This window comes from Caretta caretta, chromosome 8, assembly GCF_965140235.1.
Source record: "Caretta caretta isolate rCarCar2 chromosome 8, rCarCar1.hap1, whole genome shotgun sequence".
Classification (NCBI taxonomy): Eukaryota; Metazoa; Chordata; order Testudines; family Cheloniidae; genus Caretta; species Caretta caretta.
This window is the reverse complement of record NC_134213.1, coordinates 12,393,105-12,417,179: the sequence shown is the minus strand read 5'-3', so window position 1 is coordinate 12,417,179 and position 24,075 is coordinate 12,393,105. Positions and strand designations below refer to the sequence as shown.

At 40.7% G+C, this 24,075-nt stretch overlaps 1 protein-coding gene across 3 annotated transcripts in view; it reads left to right on the top strand.

Annotated features, from left to right (window-relative positions):
* SEC24A (SEC24 homolog A, COPII component) overlaps positions 1 to 19,606 on the top strand; it is a 51,349-nt gene extending 31,743 nt beyond the window's left edge. For all 3 annotated transcript variants that reach the window (XM_048861807.2, XM_048861806.2, XM_075131276.1), the window contains exons 13-23: positions 1,014 to 1,220; positions 1,543 to 1,663; positions 3,702 to 3,860; positions 5,466 to 5,639; positions 6,242 to 6,352; positions 6,794 to 6,969; positions 8,910 to 9,047; positions 10,158 to 10,262; positions 10,390 to 10,482; positions 11,081 to 11,184; positions 16,314 to 19,606. In XM_048861807.2, the coding sequence (XP_048717764.2) occupies positions 1,014 to 1,220; positions 1,543 to 1,663; positions 3,702 to 3,860; positions 5,466 to 5,639; positions 6,242 to 6,352; positions 6,794 to 6,969; positions 8,910 to 9,047; positions 10,158 to 10,262; positions 10,390 to 10,482; positions 11,081 to 11,184; positions 16,314 to 16,428 (1,503 nt within the window). In that variant the 3' untranslated portion in view covers positions 16,429 to 19,606. The remainder of the gene's footprint in view (positions 1 to 1,013; positions 1,221 to 1,542; positions 1,664 to 3,701; positions 3,861 to 5,465; positions 5,640 to 6,241; positions 6,353 to 6,793; positions 6,970 to 8,909; positions 9,048 to 10,157; positions 10,263 to 10,389; positions 10,483 to 11,080; positions 11,185 to 16,313) is intronic.
* Positions 19,607 to 24,075: the final 4,469 nt, after the last annotated feature.

Sequence of the window (24,075 nt, the reverse complement as noted above, 5' to 3'; positions counted from 1 at the left end):
GTAACAAGAAGTGGGTAGCATTGTCTCCTGCAAATGTAAACAAACTTGTTTGTCTGAGCGATTGGCTGAATAAGAAGTAGACCTACATTTGTAAGTTCAACTTTCATGATAAAGTGATTGCATAACAGTTCTTGTATTAGGTGAATTGAAAAATACTATTTTTTATATTTTTTTACAGTGCTGATATTTGTAATAAAAAATAAATATAAAGTGAGCACTGTACACTTTGTATTCTGTGTTATAATTGAAATCAATATATTTGAAAATGTAGAAAATATCCAAAAATATTTAAATAAATGGTCTTTTATTATTGTTTAACAGCACAATTAATTGCAATTTTTTTTAATCGCTTGAAAGCCCTACTTAAAATGTTGGCAAGCTTTGCCATATTGAGTTCCTAGTTTTTTGTGCTTGGGAACTTGTTTTATTAGATGCAATAGGTTATGGAATACTGTAGAATGTCACTCTAGGTAAAACCTGAGAACTTGCACATGGACACTTGGGTTATGGTGGAAGTTCACATACCTCCAGTTAGTTTGGAGCAGATTTGGGACTTTCTTCCCAGTTATTTTTAGATGAGAGCAATACATCCACTCTGCTCAAAGAGGAGCACATGTGTATCAACACTTAATGTGTGTAGTACATGGCAGACTAGGAAAAAGTGAATTATTTAACTTGGAAAAGTTGCTCTGGTCATCTGAGGCAAAATGTTGAAAATAACTCTTAATTAGTTCCTACAGTTTTAGAAATGCTAAATTTCAAGTGAAAAAGTAGAGGTCAGATAAAAAGCTAGATATTAAGAGACCTCAATGCTGGCTGGGTGCTGTAAAACAGCAAACTACCCTCACATCTTGTTTTAAGGTATTAAATGTTACTTTTTTGTGTATGTATTTAATTTATCTCTTTATTATGCGTGTAACATTGAATACTGTTGGTATTGTATAGCCTGGGCAACAGAGGAGAAATCTCTTTTGAAATTTTTTAATTGAGTACTTTTTTTTACTTTATACCAGCTAATTCAAGATTTACTGAGGACCTTGCCTCAGATGTTCACCAAATCCCTGGAAACACAGAGTGCTCTGGGACCTGCGCTGCAGGCCGCCTTCAAACTGATGTCTCCCACTGGTGGTCGAATTTCTGTCTTCCAGACACAGCTTCCATCTGTAGGAGTGGGATCGCTGAAATCCCGAGAAGAACCGAACCAAAGAGCATCTGCAAAGGTTACAAAACCACTCTTTAAACACAGATTATGAAAATTTACAATCCTGTTGAATGAGTTTATATAAATTTTGCATGGTTTGGATTATCTTAGTTTTATTATAGTTCTGTTGTGAGAGCTGACGTTCTTATGCTGTATTAATCAAACGTTACTAACAAGGAAACCTATAAACACAGAGTAATGCTCTGATTTTGAAAAATACTTAGCACTCAGAACAGCCATTAAAGTCAGAGTGAGAGATGCAGTGCTGAGCATCCCTGAAATTAGGTCATAGGAGCGTGTGCCTTTTGGAATTCCTCTCTTCTGTTTCCTTGTATTAACAGGACATACATCTTACACCATCCACTGACTTCTATAAGAAGTTAGCCTTGGACTGTTCAGGGCAGCAGGTTGCAGTTGACTTGTTCCTTCTTAGTGGGCAGTATTCTGACTTGGCTTCATTAGGTAAGTTGTCATAAGCTGCTGTTTAAGATTGTAGCTTCAGTGTTCTAATGAACACTGTGTAATGCTAAAAATTTTTTTTGCTCTTTCACTTAAGCATATTCTACCATTTTAATGTAATGGTTGGTATTGGTAACCATGCCCAAGAGGGTTACTTATGAGACTGCATGTTCCCCTATCCACTGTTTGACATTTCTATGGGTAGAGATTATGGTATTTCATTTTAGGAGTTTCCTTCTTACCTGAGGGTTGAGATTTTCTCATCTCTTGGAACATTGTCAGGACTTGTTCCCTAATATTACTAGACAAAAATCAAAGTTCTAGAAACATTTAAACAAAGTCCTGTTTAACAAATAGAAATATGTTTAAACTATCTGGGTATAATCTCCTCATTTCCAGATTCTGAAAAGCCTCACTAATGTGGGCCGTGAGATGACTTCTTTAAAAAAATTAAAAATTGGTAGCTATATCCTTGTATGTCAAAGCAGTTCATAGCTCAGTATCTGATTGTGTCTGTTGGCAGCTCAAAGACAGAGTTCTGTTTACAAAACTTGACCCTTTTCCTCCTAGATCATGTCCTAAATTTTACAAAGAGGATTTCCCTTTGTTCTGGACTAAACATATGTCAGATACCATGGTGACAAGCACAGTATAAGAACCTGAATAGGGTGACTAGCAGGGGCTACTGACCCACAGAAAAAGTCAGTCGTGGGCTGTGCACAGGCTCGGGGCTTCCCACTGCAGTGGGGCGAGCTGTGGAGGCTTGGGGCTTCCCCTAGGCTCTGGGGTGAGGCCAGAAATGAGGGATTCAGGGTGCAGGAGGGGGATGAGGGCTCTGGGGTGGGGCTGGGGCCAAGGGGTTTGGTGTGCAGGAGGAGGTTCGGGGTATGGGCTCCAGGAGGGAGTTTGGGTGCAGCAGGGGGCTCAGGGCTGGGGCAGGAGGTTGGGGTCTGGGAGGGAGTTAGGGTGCAGGAGGGGATTCTGACCTAGGGCAGAGGGTTTGGGGTGCGGGTTCTGGCTGGGCGGCACTTACCTCAGGTGGCTTCCGGTCGGCGTCACAGTGGAGCTAAGGCAGGCTCCCTGCCTGCCCTGGCTCCTCGCGGCTCCCAGAAGCGGCCGGCATGTCCCGCCCCAAGGTGGAGGGGCCAGGGGACTCTGCATGGTGTGCACTGCCCACGGGAGCTGTGGAGCTGGCTTTGGGATCGAGGCATTACATGGAGCTTCCCCGTTTGCCCCTGGTTCTAGGGGCCGCAGGGACATGCTGGTCACTTCTGGGAGCTGCACGGAACCGACTGGATTTTTAACGGCCTGGCAACCCTAGCTTCTCCCCGCAGCAGGGTGAGCCGGCGCTTGCAGCTCCAGCCCCACATATGGGCGCCAAGGCTTGGTGCTTCTGGCCCACAGCGCAGAGACTTGCCGCAGGCCACATGACATGAAGCAGCGGGCCGTAGGTTCCCCACTCCTGCTGGATAGGATGGAATCTCATGTTGAGATGACTTCCCCTTAATGCATAATGACATTGTTAGTGAGACATAATATTACAACTTCCTTCTGGTTAGCATGATAGTTTCCAAGAGGCTCTTCTCCCCTCGACTTGTAGGAGTATTTCAAAGGATTATTTTGTTTCTGGAATAAGGTGTGAGTAATCTGAAGGAACTTATTTTCATTCTTACCTCTCAGTGCATGATGGAGTAAACATCTTTATAGGAGACAGCTTCATTACTATTTTAATTACTTTCTTACCCCTGACGTATCCTCTGATTTCTGTTCCAGAGTGGTGTGGTACCATCTTTCCTTTAGACCAATTTTAAATTCATTTCACACTTTATAACCTTCATAATCAAGTGAATATGCAAGTTATTGGTCACATCTACACATTATATCTAGGCCTGTATCTGTGTAGAATAAGGTTATTAATGTTAAACTGTTCAGGCGTGCAAATAAAATTACAGGGAGAATTTAGGTTAATCTGAACTGATATTTGAAGACTGCAGCAACAGCTATTGGTTTGAACTCCACCAATGCACATTTTCTATTCTAGGCTGTATATCGAGGTATTCAGCAGGGAGTGTGTATTACTATCAATCTTACCATCAGCAACACAACCCTGTCCAGGTGGAGAAATTCCAGAAAGAGCTGAAACGATACTTAACTAGAAAGATTGGCTTTGAGGCGGTCATGAGGATAAGATGCACCAAAGGTCTGAATAGAATCTTTTTTGCACACTTTATTATTTAAGAATGTTTTATTGGTAATTTTGTTTTTATATAAGCCTGAATGAATAGTTGGCAAATATGTACATGGAAAATCAGGCACTGTGAATCCAACTGCACAGAAGAAAGCAGAATTAGTAGTAGTATAAAAGAGTGGATCAAGGTGCAGTGGTGTTCAGGATCAGTATGTACGGCTTGCCAAGGCTAGTAATAAGTGCTTCGTTACCATGTACTTCCACAGGCTACTCCAGCAAAAATAAGGAATTCACAATGTAATAGTCCTGCTACATGGTTTACTTTCAAACCTGTGTCCTGCCCTGTGGTCAAACTAGAAGCCTGATTTTTATTTTATTTTTTTTAAATTTCATAAGCTGAGAGGATAAAGGGAACTTTTTACTCTCTGGCACCTCCATCTAAAAACTATAAAGAAGCAACAAAAAAGCATTCAAACAGTGCATTGTAACAAGGATCCTGTACCTTGGGTGTAATTGAATTCAACATCATATATTTGTAATAGCGCTGTTGATTAATCACAGTTAACTCGTGATTAACTTAAAAAAATTAATCGCGATTAATCAGTGTTAATCGGACTATTAAGCAATAGAATACCAATTGAAATTTATTAAATATTTTGGTTTTTCTTACATTTTCTAATATATTGATTTCAGTTACAAGACAGAATACAAAGTGTACAGTGCTCACTTTATATTTTTTATTACAAATATTTGCATGGTAAAAATGAACAAAAGGAATAGTATTTTTCAATTCACCTCATACAAATACTGCAGTGCGATCGATGTCTTTATCGTGAAAATGCAACTTACAAATGTAGATTTTTATTATTATTTTTTTGGTTACATAACTGGGTTTTTTTTGTAGTGCAATGTAAAACTTTAGAGCCTACAAGTCCACTCAGTCCTTCTTCTTGTTCAGCCAGTCGTTAAGGCAAACAAATTTGTTTCCATTTTACGGGAGATAATGCTGCTGACTTCTTACTTACAATGTCACCAGAAAGTGAGAACAGGCATTCGCATGGCACTTTTATAGATGGCATTGCAAGTGCATTTATAAAACATTCTTCAACCACCACATCCAAAAATATTTAAATAAATGATTTTCTATTAATTGTGCTGTTTAAAAAAATTAATCACGATTATTGTTTATCACTTGACAGTCCTAATTTGTAACCTTTTTAGAACTAAACTACTGGTTCCCAAGGGTAGTGCTTATAAAGAAAGAGTACTTCACTGTGCTGTATATAGTATTTTCCCTTAAATGACTGATCCTATCATATATTCTGAACTAGAAATATCAGCACATTGTGACTTTCAGCCTCAAAGAGTCAAAGAAATTCGAAATGTTACTAATCTTTGAGCTGACTTGTATTCTGAGTGCTTGGTAACCATTGGTTTTAGTGCATGTTACAAATTAATATGCAACTTGAGATATTTACATTTACTAAAGGAACTGTGTTTTGAAAAGGGTTTGTCCATAATCTAGAAATCAGGGCAACTATGTAATCAGTTCATAGTTTACATTAAATGGCAAAAGTAACATTAATAAATAAGATTACATGGTTTTTCCTTTCGTAGGTCTTTCCATTCATACCTTCCATGGGAACTTCTTTGTGCGATCAACAGACTTGTTGTCTTTACCCAATGTAAACCCGGATGCAGGATATGCTGTACAAATGTCAGTAGAGGAAAGTCTCACTGACATGCCAGTTGTTTCTTTTCAGTCAGCACTACTGTACACATCCAGCAAAGGTAAGAAATGTAAACAGCATTGACTGGTAGAATGATACAATATGTTAGCTGCCAATGTGTGTAAATTCTTAAATTTATAATCTAGTTTGCTTGTAGTAAGTAAATAACTTCAACTGCATCTTCATATCCCCAATAAGAGAGGGTTGAGTACTAACACCTTAGCACGCTCATTCCTCCTCTCCTGTTAGTGATAGTAGTTATTCATTATTCAGCAGCTGCATTTTAGGGCCTTACAGATTTTCTGAAAAACTTGCTCTGATCTGAAATGGGCAATTTTAGCCCAGAAATAAATTGGCCAAAGAGGGTAAATTGGCTGCTTAACAGGTGTTCATTTAAAATAATTGTGTGACAAGTTAATGGTGCATTAAATCAGTTTTATAAGTTATTTATCTGAAATATAGACTAATTGCTTTTGGTAAGTTGAGCAAAAAAGATATTCTTAAATAAATTGACTTAAAAAAAATAGTTACTGCAAATTTTACTGTACAGACCTCATTTTTGGTAAATTTGTGATTTTCTCCCCACTTCCCCCAAAACACAGCTTAGATAATGGTGTGGAAAATGCCATTTGGCGACTACACAGATTTATTTTCTCCCTATAGGTGAAAGAAGGATTCGAGTCCACACTATGTGTTTACCTGTTGTTACAACACTGAGTGATGTCTATCTGGGGGCTGATGTACAAGCTATTACAGGTTTATTAGCCAATATGGGTAAGCATGACGCTCTTTGATGTACAAGTGTAAAATATCTAAAACTTTTGAGGAATAATCCTTTGGGAAGCAAGATTACAAGGGAAGTATCCTACCTTCTGAATGGTTGAAGGCACTTTGCCATATGACTTACAGTGACTCTGGGTGTGAAGATATCAGTACAACTGTATGTTGTCATGTTGTTTGATATGGCTTTAGAATTCTGCACATCAGAAGTTAGAGCAGCAATTAGGACTCTGGGATTTTTTATTCTAGGCTGTACCATTAATGTTCCTATCCCTCTATGCCTCTTGGTGGCACAGTAAAGCTCCATTAATGTGTGTTTGTAACCATCTTAAGATCCTGACATGAGGGGTTATAGAAGTACAAAATAATACGTGTCAGTAATTCCTAGAAAAGAAAATTAGCTGTTAAACTTCTCTCTCTCTCTCTGCTTTTTAGCTGTCGACCGGTCAGTTTCTGCTAGTTTGAGTGATGCTCGGGATGCCTTGGTGAATGCTGTAATCGATTCCCTGTCGGCTTACCGCTCTTCAGTCCTAAGCATTCAGCAACCTGGTCTGATGGCTCCCTATTCCCTACGACTCTTTCCACTTCATGTACTGGCTCTCTTAAAACAAGTAAGAATGAAAATAAAATCTTTCCAGAGGACATTATTTTTATATTCAGTATGTCAGTCTGAATGATGTATAGGTAAACATTTCTGTGAGATGATATTATCTATGAAGGGTTTTGGCAACATTTGAAGGGGGGTGATTTCTTCATTGGCTTAGATCCAGTTTAATTAAGACCAGCCATCTTGCCATATACTATCACAGTAATTGAGGTTGTTTGGCATTTAAGATAATAGCCTCTTCTGGTATAAATGGAACAGTTCTGGAACCAACTTCTTGTCTCATTTCTCCAGGCCCTGGATTTGGTGATTTTTTTTTTTTTCCTTTTCTTTCCAGTACCATTGCAAAGCAAGACTTGTTTGTTCACCTTGGTTTTCACTGAGGCCAACTGTAGTAGAAGATGGCTTGGGTGTCTATATCAGCCACCAACAAAGGGTTTTTTAAAAGTTATCATAAGATCTGAATATGACTGAAGTTACATATGTATAGGCTGTGTTTGTGTACTGTATCTAGAGCTTATGTCAGATGCATTTATCATAAAGCTTGACATTTTTTATGAACAATGTAGGGAGGTGGTATAGTTGTGGAGTGTGTCATGACAGAAAGAAGGGGCTTCTGTTCCATGTATAGAGCTGCAGCAGTGTAGGATCGGGAGTATGGTGAAGAATAGCACCAGGGAGGTGGAGCTAGAGGGCAAGAAGTTTGGGTGCCTGGGAGTGCATTGGTATTGAGGCAGAAGTGGGCAGCCAAGAGAGGAAGCAAAGGAAAGTGGGGGCAGGGAGTAATATGGGGAGACTTGCTGTGATTGTCTGATACCCCTGACTGCTAGCCTAGGGAACATGCAGCAATTGCTGTTCAGTGTGGCTTTGAGGAGCTTCACTCTATGTGCTGCTGACAAGGCAAATCTATACACCAGTTTAATGAGGGGTGTAGGGAGAGAGCTAAGTGCGAGCCCACAAAGAACTGATCTTTGCTGGCTTTTCGAACAAAGGGGTTTGCAGCATTCCTGAGTCTTGTCTACGCTAGAAAACTGAACAATTTCTAAAAATGGCTTTCAGCTATGGATCCCTCTGAACTAATATAGAAAATGGTTAGTCTTAGGATAGATGGTTTACTCTTTCAGAATGCAGCATGATCAAGACCTGGTGGAATCATCTCATTCACACTTTCTCAAATGATACTAAAAACCCTTGTTAAGTCTATGCTATGGCTGTGTTTATGCTGGGGAGATTTGATCTCTTTAATATAGACAAAATCAAACACTTGAATGGTTTTCAGTACTTGTTTGGGATGCGGTCCTGCTTCAGCAACAGTTGAGCTGCTTTGTGTCTGTGAGCCAATGGAGTGCATTTACCATTAAGTCAGAACACCTCTGACAGAGATGTGCATTAGAGCCAAAGGATTAAGCATAACAAGTCTTTGAATTGCGGTTTTAAAGTATCGTTATGTAGCTTCTTGAGACAAAGTAATAAGCATAATTTTATTAAAAATCCATCTTAATATGCCGTCATTCCAACTCCACTCTTCAGAAAGTTTTCTACAGACATAAGACTAACATATATTACAGTATGTTATGTCAGTGGTTCCAGAATCCAAAGATACACTGCTTGAGTGATTAGTCACAAAGTTGTTTGCATATAAGTAATATACAAAACTTGCTTTGAGTACAGATACTCAGTTAAGAAATGCAGATAAATTAAGTGTGTGGGGGGGTCATTGTAGTAATCAAGACTTTATTATATTTTTAGATCAAAATATTTAAGGCTAAATTTCATGTGGGACTCAAAATATTTCTTAATGTAGGTAATCAAAAGCAGATGTAGGCAATACACCTATTCTTGTTTTATAAACATCTTGAATGTGTGATACTCTGCCTAGTGCTTTTCACTTGTTGACTTTGAATTAATAACAAATTAAAATATTTCAAATACTGGTTTTATTCACAGAAAGCATTCCAGACTGGGACAAATATCCGTTTAGATGAGCGTATTTTTACTATGTGTCAAGTGAAAAACCAGCCCCTAATTTACCTCATGCTTATGACCCATCCCAATCTGTACAGAGTTGACAATCTCACAGATGAGGTATGATTTCTTTTTACTTATTACACTGGTTCTGTGGTTGCTTGGTTCCAAAGACCTTTATTTGAAGTGAAGAATATGTATTGCATAGAAAACCCTTTAAATAAGAACTGTATTCTTCAAGGTATGTAGTCTGAGAGCTCACAGCCAGTCACAAAGTTTAAAGTTTTGAAGATACATCAAAGCAGCTTACCCATTATAGGCAAACTGATGAAACAATTCCTTGGCACTCGAATTAAGTCACATCACATGAATCATGCATGTGTGTGTGACTATTAAGGAATTATTATAAAGACTGCTGCACTAAATTGCCACTCCATGTAATCCAGACTTATTCTAAATCAAGTTTTGCAGCAATAACTTGGAAGCAATACATGCATGAATTATAAGCCTTGAGATATGGGGTAGTTCCAGTGTTGGATTGCATTTCAGACTAAGCTGAAGTGTGTAAAAGTTTACAAATACTGTAAACCATACATACATATAAGATGTTGCTCCATTATTTTCCAGGTTGTCTGTTAGGGGTGGTATAGATGGGCTCTGGAGGGAACATGTGGCTAACACCCCACTCTAGACACAATGTGGATTGGATTCTATAGACAATCATTCTGAAAAATGTAGCTGGCATTCTAATTTGAAAATAGTCTATTGCACTACAAAGCACATCCCATTAAAAGGGGATATGCTGCAGCAGGGATGATGTTTTTCAGAGTGGTGTTCAACTTCCTTTTTAAAATAAGTCCTGACATTAGTGCCATGAACCAGTATGTGTAGGAATTAGTGCAGGCAGACTAATTCTGTACATCCAGACTTCGAAGCCTGCAGATTTTTGAAGCTCACATAATTGTATGAAGTTTTCAGAAGAGAATCAATTTCATTAAGACAAAATAAAGACTGCTTTTTTTTATAATAAAGTATATGTTATATCTGAGTTTTAACTATGTAAAAGTCAGACTGCAACAGATGATGCACTTGGGGGCAAGAGGGTATAATTTGTCCTTAATTGTTTTTTACTAATAAAAATGTATTCCACTTGAATATTTCTCATTCCTGCTGCCTCTCTTATCTATATATCTAGAGGCACACTTACATGGTGGCAATTTTTCTCTTTAGGGAGCCCTCAACATCAATGATAAAACAATACCTCAGCCACCCATTCTCCAGCTGTCTGTGGAGAAGCTGAGTAGGGATGGTGCTTATCTTATGGATGCTGGCTCTGTAAGTTAAAATTTTATATCAACTTTTGGGTTTTTCTGAAGGCTACTGAGCACTTTAGATATACAAAAGAGTATAAGGGTGTATGTATTGCATAGATTAATGCTATTGTTATTGAACTGTCTTTTAGGTAATGTTTATCTGGATTGGAAAGAATTGTGGACAGAATTTTATCAGCCAAGTCCTTGGAGTTCCAAGTTATGCATCAATACCACAGAATATGGTAAGTGCTTGCTTTGGCCTTAAATAGGACAAGTAACTTTTTAAATTATAATCTATCACCTGTATAAGCTCAAGAGCCTTTCAGAATTGTAGCTGATTGTAATTAATTACAGTTTCAGGAAAAGTTCACTTCCCCCATCATATGACTCTCTTCCGTAGGTTCTCCACTTAAAATGATCTTAATCCAGCTCACTCACTATGAAACCGCAATAAGTAGAAGTTGATAACCATCAGTTAGATCCAGTAATAGTCTGAGCAGATTGAGACTATTGGGACCAGGAAGGAGAGTGGGTTAGCTCACCAGCCCTCAATTGCTGGAAAATTCAAATCCTAGTTTAGGTCACAAGTGAAAATGAATCTGTTAATGTAGTCCCAGTTGTGACAGCCAAAAGCCACTATTCAGTTTGGCACAGTTGATAGTTTGTTCAAGGATGATCTGACACTGAAATTGCAGTGGTATGTGAAACAGCTTCATACTCACTGTGCCTACTTTATGCCTGATTATGATGCTTGACCCTTTTCATTAACACTAAATTAACTCTGTCTCCTAAAGACAGAGTATATTATATTATGTATTAATGATAACCTTTGTCTAATAGACGCATCTTCCAGACCTTGAAACAGCTGAATCTACCAGAACAATAGCTTTTATCTCTTGGCTGAGAGAGCAAAGGCCATTCTTCCCTATACTGTATATAATAAGGTAAGTTCTTTTCGACAACTCTAATACACAAATATGCATAGTCATGCATGCATGCATGCATAGTCATGTTTGCCACTGTAGTGACACATTTTATACTGCAGTGCCCTCACACAAGATTTGTAGGAGTTGTGCCTACTGTGAATTGTAAATGCTTGAAAACCTGACGTGATTTTAACTTTGCTTGTTTTGTCATCTTTTAATTTGTGGAGGTTTGATGCTTTCTCAGGGCATCCAGAACTGTAAGTCACCTTGTTACCCTTCTGTCTCAGCAAGAGATTTATTGGTGCTATACTGTGTGACCGCTTCCTGCCACCCCTGTCTGCTAGATAGGCAAACAGACTCCTCAGGACTCTGCCAGTCCAGACTTTGCCTTGCAGGTTAACTCTTGGTGTACTTCAGTTCCTGAATCCCCTGGAAGAGAGTTCCTCTGCAGCATCCAGGCTTTGTCACTGTATGCCCACAGAAATACCAAGTCCGCTGTCTCCAAAGAGACAGAATACACACCAGGCTGTTAGCTCAACTGAGGATGCACACCTTACTTTAATATAATAGTACTGAGATGAATTTATAATAAAACAAGACTAAGTGATACTAAGGAGAAATAATAGAAACAGAAAATGGTTACAAATAAACAAAAGAATAACCTGCTTCTAAAAGTCTACATATAACCATAACAGGCTTCAAGCTTTCTCACCTGCAATTGCTTTTCAGCATCACCAACCCACATAGTTGGGGATCCACCGTTCATAGCTGCAAAGAGCACTGACCTCTTTGTTCCCTCAGTGATGGATAACAAGATGCCCTTTTGCTTTTCTTTATATTCCCCAATGTTAATTGTCTTTGTCTCAAGAATCAGGATGACTCCCTGGGCTTCAGTCTCTTCCTGCGTGCTAACACCATGCTCTTCCTCATCCTCCTGATAACTGGTGTTTACTGCAGATACAGATAAATTGCCCATTGTCTGTGGCATCCCCATGCTCAGTTTACATTATAGACAGACAAATCAATATTCTTCTCTGAGTGATGGTCCCTATCTGTATTCCACATGTTGGGTGCTCATTTCAGGGAGGTCCAGAATACAGTTGAGGACCTCCCCTTTGATGAGCAAGTTGTTCCACAAGAAGATGGATGAATCCCTTCATGTACTGAAGGACTCTACAAACACACTATGGTCCCTTGGTATATACACCCCAGCTCTGAAACACAAGCAGCAGAGACAACCATTCCGTCTGTAACCTTACCTGGCCTAATACCAATGCCAGCAGGATGTGCCACTTAGGTGGCACCTCTTGCAACAGCCACGCTTCCCTGCTTCCGCTACAACTAATTCTTTGACCCTTTCCCACCAGCACTCAAAACCTCAGTTTTGACTTGCATGTCGACCCCTAAACCTTCCCTGATGCCACCACAGTGCCTCGTATAGTCTATGGGGGCCATATTGCCCTATTTCCTCACAATTGGGACAGGATCACCATGGACAGTTGGATACTGGAGAACATCCACCATGGATACTCCATAGAATTCCTCTTGTTCCCACATCTTTGGTATCTCCAGCCTCCCTTCCTCCCCCCCTTGGACTTCTCTTGCGGATCCATCCCATCAATGCATTCTCCAAAAAGAAGAAGAAAATCTGCACATTGAAAGGGCCATAGAGCCTGTCCCACCTCAATGCAAGGGAAGAGGCTTCTACTTACCATACTGTCTTATCCTGAAGAAGGGTGCCGTGCACTGTCCGCATCTAGATCTTCAGATGATAAATACTTTTTCAGAAAGCCCAAATTCTGTACGGTAACGTTGGCATTGATTATTCCTTCCCTCTCCCAGGAAGCCTGGTTTACAGCTCACAACATGGACACTTTCTTCGATGTAGACAGTTACCTGCCCCACTGCAAGTTTCTCCATTTTCGGGTAGGACACCAACACTATCGGTTTCAGGTCCTCTCGTTTGGTATATTGACAGCGCCAGGAGTGTTCACAAAGGTCTTTGCTGTGGTAGCAGTCCAAATGCGCCGCCTCTGCTACTCAGTATACCCCCTACCTTAACAACTGGCTCCTCGTGGTGCTTATCGTGCCAGGAAGTAGCCGCCATGATCCTCACCCTTTGCATACTATTGGCATCTCTAGGTATTTGTGTCAACAAGGAAAAGTCGGTATTGATATCTACGCAGATTATACTTTCTCGGAGCACGTCTTGACTCCATTGCAGTGAGAGGTTTCCTTCTGGTGGACTGCTTTGCAACACTTATGTCCATCACTGTGGACCATTGTGGACCTTTGGCCATGTGTTGCCTCCAAGTGTAGCTCCTATCCATCTACAGAAGCAACACAGACCATATGTTGGCCAGAATCATAGTTCCCTGGACTGTGGTGGGCCAGTCCTCCCAAGGTCATCATCAGCACCCCGTTCGCCCCTTCCATACCACAGGTCACCATCACAACAGATGCCTCCCTCACGGGTTGGAAAGCCCACCTGGACCACCACATGGCCTATGGAGTGTGGATGCCACGGGAGGGCAGGATGTACATAAATGTGCTAGAGCTCCATGCAGTCTGTTCAGCGTGTAAGACCTTTCTCCTGCTAATTCAGCCCCTCCACATTCAACTTCTCTCAAACAACATCGCAGCAGTGGTGTACATCAACAAGCAGGGCGGTGCCAAGTCTTCCTCCCTCTGCCCTGAGTCCATCCGCCTTTGGAACTGGTGCATCAAAAACAACGTAATGCTTCAAGTCACATACTTCTTAGGCACCCAGAATTGCCTGGCCCACACGCTCAGCAGAACACTACTTCAATCACGAGTGAGAGCTACATAATGCCACGCTATAGAATGTCTTCGAGAGCTGGGGCACCCATCTGTGGAACCTGTTTGCCACTCTGAAGAACCAGAAGCTGCCCCTCTCTTGTTCCAGAGGAGCAATAGGGAAGAATTTGTGGGGCAACATTCTCCTCCTCCCCCTGGAAGAAGACTTTGTTACTCCTTTCCTCCCATTCCCCTCCTGCTGCAAGTACTATGCAAGATTCGTTGGGACAGAGCCACTGTGATGGTCATAGCCCCATTCTGGCCCTGTCAATTCTGGTTTACAGACCTTCTCAGATTCTCCACCTGAACGCCGCTCCGCCTTTACACTCTCCTGGATCTACTCTCACAAGATCAGGGGAGAATCCAGCATCCCAGTCCAAGCCCTCTTCACTTCACAGCCTGGTATTCGGATGAGGATCGAGGATAGACCAGGCATGCTCCCTGTTGGTGTGGCAAATCTTTATCCAGAGCGCCAGAGAGAATCCACCAAGACATGCTACTGAGGAAAACGGAGATGGTTCACAGTATGGGCTCAATGTGACCATCACTCACTGAGTGTGGTATCTATACCAGGCAATGTAGACTACCTTCTTGCCCTCAAATGTCCAGCCTAGTCATCAACTCTACAGGGCTGCACCTGGCAGCAATCAGTGTCTTTCTCTACCCTTCCCCCCACAGCGAACTGCACATCAGTGTTTACGCATCCCACCACTGTCCACTTCATTAAGGGTTTACTCAACATTTTTCCACCAGTTCTGAAGCCCACACCACTATGGGACCTTAATCTCATCATCTCTGCCCTCCCAAAGCCACCCTTTGAACCACTGGCAACATGCTCACTCTCCCACCTTTTGATGAAAGTCATATTCGTGGTAGCCAGAACCTCAGCCAGGCAGGTCAGTGAACTAGGCGCCATGATGGCAGATCACCCACCCCCCCACACTATATACCACAAGAACAAGGTGTCTCTATGGCTCCACCCTAAACTCCTCCCAAAGGCACTGTCAGAATTCTACCTAAACCAGTGCATCCACCTATTTGTTTTCTGCCCCAAACCGCACACCTCCCCCACTAACAGGCTCCTACAATCCCTCCATGTCTGCTATGCACTGGTTTTCTATCTTCACAGTACTCAATCCTTTTGCACATTGCTGAACAGTCCAAGGGTCAAGCCCTCCTCTCCAAACCAATCTCCAAATGGGTCTCGGAGCATCTGTGAATGTTACAAACAATCTGGCGTACCCCTGCCTGATGGAGTCACAGCTCACTCTACATGAGCGCAACCTACCACGTCAGCTTCACTGGCGGATGTGTCCTAGCAAGACCTAAGTTGTGCAGCCATCTGGCACTCTGTCCACACGTTCATAACGCAATACACTATTGCACAAGCGGCAGTAGGCTAGGCTGTACTGCAGACCGTGCTAACATTGGCATCCTCACACCCACCTCTGCACTGCTCACTGCTGTCAAGTTACCCATGTGTTGAATACATATAGGGACCATCACTCAAAGAAGGAGGAGAGGTTACTTGCCTGTAACTGAAGCTTCTTCAAGATATGTGGTCCCTCTCTGTCTTCCAGTACCTGCCCTTTATCCCCTCTGCTTTGGACTACATTCCAAGACGGTAAGAGGGAGACTGGAGAGGCACTACCTATTATACCTTCGGCTGGGTAATGAGGGGATGCACCACACACGTGCTGGTCAGTGGACACTGCTAAGAAACACTTCAGGATTCAGGTGCATGGCACGCCTGTCTACTCACGTGTACAATACAGATAGGGACCACCCATCTCAAAGAACCTCCAGTTACAGGCAAGTAACTTCCTCTTCCTTTGTCTGGGACAACTTGTTTATCAAGTCTGCCCCCAAAACATTTTAGGATCATATTTCCAGCACACATGACGCTCTACACACCATCTGTACAAACATCACAGCGAGATTGACCACCATGTCACCAGCTCTCATTTGATACTACACATAACGCTCTTTACATATAAATACTATGATGATAATGTATAAAGTGTCAGACTTGATGGGACTTTACAGAAGAGTTGGCCCTCTGCCAGTTGGTATTGAGGGGCTCTTACGTTATAAATGTAACCAGGTTGCCTGTGTTTAACATCAGACATTTTAGTGAATTAAATGTGAACGTTATCCAGCAATATTGTGTAATGAACGATTGTGAGGCCTACAGTACTGGCCGTTCATTTACACTTCACCACTTAAAGAGCTTTCAAAATAGCTAGTTCAGCCTATAACTTTAAAAATACAGTACTGTAGAGATTCATGAATGTTTCATTTCACTCCGTCATTTTATTTCTATTTCCAAGGGATGAAAGTCCACTGAAATCAAGTTTCCTACAGAATATGATAGAAGACAGAACAGAATCTGCCTTATCATACTATGAGTTCCTCCTGCATATACAGCAGCAAGTGAATAAATGAACCACTGGGTTGTATGGCTCGCTTGCTTAGCGAAAATTTCTGCAGTAAAGAACACTTGTGCTTGTAATATCTTTTGTTAAGTTTGTGGCCTGGTGCAGTTGATGAGAAGTTCTCACTGTGATTTCAACAAAATAAAGCAAATAAAGGACCGCAACTGAGGATCATTTGTGCAACTACATAATATTGTACGTTTAAAAATCAAAATATATTTGAAGAGGTTGGGGATCTTTAATTTGCTGCAAATTATGCTTTTACTGTAAGCAGTTGCAGCATGAAGTACATTTGCAAAGGCATATTGAAGGAGTGAAATACATTTTGTAAAATGGAGTTTTGTTCAAAATGTATATTTCTGTAACTTTTAGTTTTGCGGGTTTTTTTGTTTTCTTTTCTTTTTTTTGCTGCTAGATTTAAAACCTCAATATGATTGAGTTGCAGGGAAATTATATTGTCTCTATGATACAGTATATCCACTGATTAAAGATTGAAAATTTATTTTAAAAAAGAGGGCTCTCTGGTACACTTAAAGTAGCAATGAAACAATTCATTGTGAAATGAACAAATTTTTGAAAAAAAAAATTATGAAAATTTTAGGATGTAATGTTCTAGAAATGGTTATGTTGGATAGGTCTAAAGGTAGCTTAAACTGGCCTGGCTGGATTGAGATAGTCTGAAGTAATTTGTTAAAAAGCTTTCAAATGCATCAATGTTCTTGTACCTGAAAGGCAAAGTTGGCAAAGCATACTGTGTAAACTGAAAACTGTAATCAAGTGATCTGGCAGCAAAAATGGGCTAAGACTGACACTGAGCCTTGTGTTTGTAGTTAAAAATAATGAGTTTGGTCTTGTCTTGATAGTTCATTAAATGGCAGGAATGGGGAAAAGAAGGCAAAGCATAAAACCTCCTGATCCTTTGTGTGTTACATTAGATAGATTTCTGCTCTAAATGTTAGGCCCATAACATGTTTTGTGAAATGAGGCTGTGGTAGCATTTCAACCTTAATTTATCAATATATTTTAGAGACAGTACTGAATATTTTGTTTGACATCTAAAACTGAATTCAAGCAGAAGTAATAATTTTGCTCTTGAAATAAATGGAAAAACATATTGGTAGGAAGTGTTTTATAGTTCAGTGAATATATTTAAAGTTCTCACAAATCTTTTTGATTGAAGCTTTGTAACAAGCCTAATTCCAGGGCCATGTGTCCACACAATATACATGTTTTAATTTAACTGACAGACCTGCAAGTGCTACGAATGAAACATGGAAATTGGATTTACAGAAAGCTGGTATTCTTAAATGTAAGATGTGTAAAGTACATGAGAATTAAAGTATATCGGTTGGGGAGCAATCTGTCGATGACAGGCTGTTTCTCTTTATGTTGCTAGTTGATTGCTGCCCCTTATATGCCCGTGGAAAAAATGTTTTCTACTTTATTTTGCTTTTCGTTCATATTAATGCTCATACACTTACAGCAGACTTGCAAAAATCTCCCTGTTGGGGTCAAGTAACTTTTAACTGATGAGTAAAAGGTAGGAAAGTAGATATTGTGCCTAGGCTAGTAAACTTGTGAAGGTTTTGCAAAGCGGATTTAACAGGATCTGGTAGGATCACGGTTTCTGCAGCCATTCGTCTGCTTCTGCTCCAGTTACAGTATAATTGACTGAAAGGAGTTACCTCAATGCAGGGGAGAAGCAGCTGTTTCTTCATAGAAACATCTTGTGAAATTTGAGCACAAAAGAGCCACTATCATTCTGTGCTGATTTGTGATGTTTTCAAAAGAGCATTTTGGAACAGATTTACTTCTTCCAAAGGTGATTTAAACACCCTGCCTGCTGTGTCTACATGACTAGTGGAAATGTATTTCCCAAAAGTTTTTTTATAAGATTGTGCATTATTTTCAAAAAATATAGTAAGTATATAGGGGAAAATTGTTTTAAAATTTACTAAATTACTTTATTTCTAGCTTCACTCACATTTAGATCCTAAATTTTATTTCTTAAATGAGAATCAGTCATTCAGACAACCACAGTTTTATTAAGTGGTAACTCACTCCAGGCACATGATGATAAAATGTACCGACTAGGATGTTGGAAATTATCCATGCATCTCACAACAGACCCAAAGTCTTTGTTTTTTCTTACTATCACCACATACTTTGTCATTATATTCCATAAAGTTACATTTTTAAAGATAGTGTCTGTTTCAGAGAGAGCGTCACTTGCTTTATGTAAACCAGGATAACAGCTATGAATGTCAGTCTACATGCCAATATAGTAACTAACAACATTTCAAGTTAGGATCCCTAATATTTTTCTCTGTGAAACTTATGAACGAGCGAGCAAATGAACCCATCTGAAGTAGAATGCTTTTGGAATGTCCGTATTGTATTTAAGAAATATTCTGCAATATTGAATGTGTAGTTTCAATTCCATGCAGTGGGGGACAAAACCTGCTGCTTCAATTCGTATGACTCTTACATCATTGCAGAACATACCAGTGTGTAAACTGCCTTTGCCACACTTCTCACTGTATATTACAAACGTCAAGAATAACTTGTTTGTTTTAAGATCTTAAACAGGGAAGGGTGGTCCTGGTTGTTCTATCTTAGTGTGACAACCCCACCACAGCACATGTACTCTATTTTTCTGAGGTTTAACTATTTGTTTGATACATTAATGTTAATTCTGTCAACATCAGTACCATCCATTTTAATTTGTATACATTATCTTTTATAATTTAATATATTTGAGTCTCAGTCTAAACAGACTATTTTGCAATAACTAGAATAAGATTTACATTTCTTTTATTCAGAGTTAATTTCTTAACAATTTATAATCAAAGATGTAGAATGGCTGTTATATAAGGGACCATCAAATGTGATTTTAAGCTTTTGTTCACTATTATGGATGTAATCCTTATAAATTTAATTTTGTAAAGTAGTGTATAATATTGTAATATTAAATCCTTGTTTTCTGAAACTCAGACACAGATCTTCAGCATGAAGTTATAAATCTTGCCCCTTCTGAATCTGAGACAGGATTTACTTGTCCTCCTTTTTACAGTTTGTAATTTTCACTGTTTTATTCCTGTAAAAAGTCATTTGTAACACATGCAAATGCTTATTTTATCTGTGCTAATTTAAAAGATTTGGCTACTCAATAAAACTAATTGAAAGTGCTCACAGAAGTCCATCAGTCCTTTAATTAATAAACAGAAGTGGGATTCCATATTTGATCAATCACTGGGTGACATTTTTTTTCCATTGGTTGCATTAGTAACTTCAGTAACGGTAATTGCATTGCTAAAGGAAAAAATTGTAACTTGCTAAAATTGTCACTTTGTAAATGGTACAAAGATTGGGGGACTTCATATTTCAGGAGGAAAAAATGGAAGCATTTCTGCTATGTAACTGCGATTATTGGCAAAATTCCCCTCTCTGTTACTGCACAGTATTTATAATAAACTTTAAACAAGGAAAAATCAGATATACTGGCTTTTGCACCCAGGCATTTGGGTGCTTTACTCTAAGAGAAAAATCTACAGTGACAGTCAAGTGTTTTTGGGACCTAATTAGTAGCTCCATCTCCAGTGTGCAGCATGATGGCAGAAAAACGTAAGTATTGACAAATGTAAAGGTAACATACATAGGAAGGGATAAATTGAACTACTCATACACACAGCTGAGTTCTTAATTACTTATAACCATTCTGAAAGAACAGTTGGTTGTCTTGGACAACTCAATTCACTGTGGATTGAGCAGCTGTTTCCACTTTTAGGATGTATAAAGAATAGGGTAGAAAGCAACACTGAAAATAAGCCATTATATAAATCAATGGTATTCTCACCTGGAATGTTGTATTCAAATGTGGTCAGGTTATTGAGAAAAAAATAGCACAAATAGAACATACACAACTTTCTTGGGTAGTGGAGAAGAAGGTAAATGGGACACTACTGATCCTCCTGTCTCATAATACAAGAAAGGCAACTATGAAGGCAACAGATTTAAAAGTAACAAAAAGAAATAATTACAACTGACAAAGGAGTAGGAAAAAACGTTGCCTATATGGTGGTCTATTCCATAATCTACTACATCTTCCTCTGAAGCATCTGGTACTGGTCACTGTCTGAGAGATGATACTGGACTAAATAGATGGTTGATCTGGTACAGGAATTGCTATGTTCCAGAATGGTCAGGACCTGTATTTTATTCCTATCTGCTTCATTAAACCTTTAGCAGCACATGGATCTCTTTTAATATCAGACGAGGGCATTAGCTGAAGGAAAGAGTCTCATCTTCTTGAGCATTAACATGAGTTTAAAACAGTATTTCAGCTAGGTATTTACTAGAGATGGGACTGCACTGTGAAATTTAGATGTGAATTTTCCTAAAGTTCTGGGGAGTTGGGAGTGAGGTTTGCAACTCAGGCCCACCTCTAGTGAGTTAGCAGCATGAGTTTTCAGGCCCATCACCATGTGTATGTGTGTTACTTGTGTGAGTTTTGAACTAGGAAAAGAGTCCTGTGTAAATACTATGGTCTAGTTAGCACTCTTGCTTTGGAGTTAAAAGTAGGGTGGATTTTAAGCCCTTTCCTGGGACTTCATCATATTTAATGTTCCCACTGCTTTTTGGATACATGGGAAATTGCCACAGCCGTAAGATACAATCTTTCAAAGGAGATACTGAACATCTGTGATGGAACTAAAGATCCCAGGGCACTTTGAGAAGAGCTGTAACTCTGCAATTTTTGTCAGCATTTTTCTCCTCTAAGAGCTGTTTTCTAAGTATTCAGCCTTTTGAGATTGTCTGTCTGTATGAACACCAGCAGTGCAGTGTCTGTATGCAAACTCACTCCCTTGCAATATACTTTGGGACACTTGGCTATACAATAGTTTACCAGACTAGATTTTACTACATATTTAAAAAGTTCATTTTGCCATCTGTCTAATGAACAGCACCTCATTCTCCTTTCTAAGGGGGTACTTAGGGAAAAACTCATTTCTGAATATGAAGGTACAATGGGTAAGTACATTAATAGATAAAAATGATCAATAGCCATAGCTGCTATTCATAGAAAACTTGACCCAAAAATAGGAATAGCAATGAGCTAATTGAGGCATTTCACTGGGCTAAATTTGTCTGGCACATGGGGCGTAATTGGATTTCTGCAGAAAGTGTTTGATTAAACTTGACCTAATACTTTCAAATTAAATATTAGTATAGAGTTCCAGGAATGTTTAGTTGCTTTTACAGCTAGGGAGTTGTAGGCTGTAGAAACTACCATTGCACTCTAATGAATCTAGGCCAATATATAATATCCTTTGCTTTCTATGTTGGCATTAAAATTGCATGGAAGCAAAGTAACTTGTTATGAATTTGTGTTTAGTTCACTAAGAGAACAGCTGAGTACAATATCTTATATAGGGAATGGCAAAGCTTTATCAAGTCTTAAATACCTCATGGGTCTGTAAAGAGAACAGTGGTGTGTTGCTAACTGTAAATACAAACATCCAGGAGCAATGCTGTTCAGAACACTAAATTCTGCAGGTTTAGGATTTTGTATGATCAACATTTAATTTCCAGCAGCCCCCTTATTCTAACTCTGGATGTTTTTCTGACCAGAAATACCTAAGATACTTATCAAGGTCATTTGCTCTAAGACTGCACGTAGCCTGCTGTGTTCTGAATATCTATGCACAAGTATGCAGAAGACCATTTTTCTTTGTGTGCCATCTTTACACTATTGCTATAAATAGATTTTCCTCTCTGAATGTGCATCCTAAAGTCAGATGTAAGATTTGCATAGTCATGTTTTAGTGGGCTGCAAATGTTTCTGCTGGGTGATGAAGTTAGAAATGAACCCTTTGGAGAACTATACTTCATTATGAAGTCTCAAGCACACAAGTTAAATTGAAATGTCTCAAATGCAAACTCTGGCAATGCAATACTTTCCTTATTCATTTAAGTTTAATATTCCTTTAAAAATACATTGTTCGGAACACTGTAAAATAGTAGCTTACTTTTACTGCCAAAGGATCTAAAAGTGCTTCATGGGCTAAACAACTGATAATATATCTGCATGAAACAGCAGTTGTTCAACCATAGTCCTGAGCAAGAGTTTAGGGTAGTAAGTCAAAACAAATACTTGTCCCAGCTGAATCTAGAGAAAATTAAACCAGGTGGAATTACCTAAATTGGTATTTTGCCATTTAGTACCTCTACTCCTACACAAAGGTCCCTGGGCTACAACCAGCCCTTTATGGTTGGATGCTGAGAATATAGTCAGAGGTGTATTAACAGAAGAAAGCTATTAGAGACTTTTTTCAGTCATTTTCCACTCCCTGGGCAGTAATTATTCCACACCCTGAAGTACAGAGGCAAGCACCCAGAGTGGCAGATTTGGGAAGGATTGACTGTTGATTTTGGTAACAATCTGAGGATTTCCCCTGTCCAAGTCAATTCTGTACTTGTCCTCATAGTGACAGTCACACGCAATTGCTGCCGGAGCCTCAAACATTAAGCATGGGGGTGAGTGTGTATGTGTGTGAGATCCTTTCTGTAGAGAACTGTTGGTGTTCAGATGAGAGCGCTACCCTGTGTCTGGTGGGGGGAAGCAGGGACCAGTCACCGCTAGCTGTGTGTGTGTGTGTGGAGGAGGGGCACTGAGCACAGCTAGGTGCCCTGTCTCTGATCAGGGGAGCGCTAGGGTTGCCACCTCTCGGGCCCACAAACTGGCCTGTCACGATGACCTTAGCCCCTAGAGCAGGGGGTTCTCAAACTGGGGGTTGGGTCCCCTCAGGGGGTTGTGAGGTGGTTATGTGAGGGGGGGGTGGGGGTCACGAGCTGCCAGCTTCCACCCTAAGCCCCGCTTTGCCTCCAGCATTTCTAATGGTGTTACATATGTTAAAAAGTGTGGATCGTTTATAAGGGGGGTCGCACTCAGAGCTTTGCGATGTGAAAGGGGTCACCAGTACCAAAGTTTGAGAATCACGGCCCTAGAGCCACGGGCAGCGTGGGCTGAGCCCCCGGACGGGGCAGACACCTCAGCCGCGCGACAATCCTGGGAGCCCCTGGACAGGCGCCAACGCCAGGCAGCTCTGACTTCACCCTCTTGCTGGCCGCGCCGCGCACCGCGCCAGGCGAAGCGCTGCAGCAGGCCCGGCGCGCGCCCGGGCGGTTGGACCGGCGACCCGGGCGCAAGGGGCCTGTCTTCCCCCTGCCGGCGGGTGGGGGGCGTTCGCGGTGCCTGCGCCTCTGCTGTGCCGCCGCCTCCTCGGGTCGGGCGCCCGCGGGGAGCCGTGCTCTCCGCCGCAGGCAGGTGGCTGCTCTGACTCTAACCACCGCGGGCCCGCCCCTCAGCGGCATGGTGCACCCAGGCAGCGTCACCGCTCCCTCCCGCTCCCTCGCTGGGGAGAGCTGCTGTGACACGCCTCCCCTCACGCTCCTTCTGTGTGCGGTCATCGCGAGGCCGGGGCCGCCATCTTTACTGTGGGCATCAGGTCCAGAAAGGCGCGCAGTTGGCGAGGCCGACCGACGGGGTGTCGCTCCCAGTTCCTTTGGCCTCTGCCCTCATCCAAGATGGCACTTCTTGCTTCAGCAGTTGGAGGCGGTTCTAGCATGGCGGCGGGGGTTACGCCTGCGCACTGGG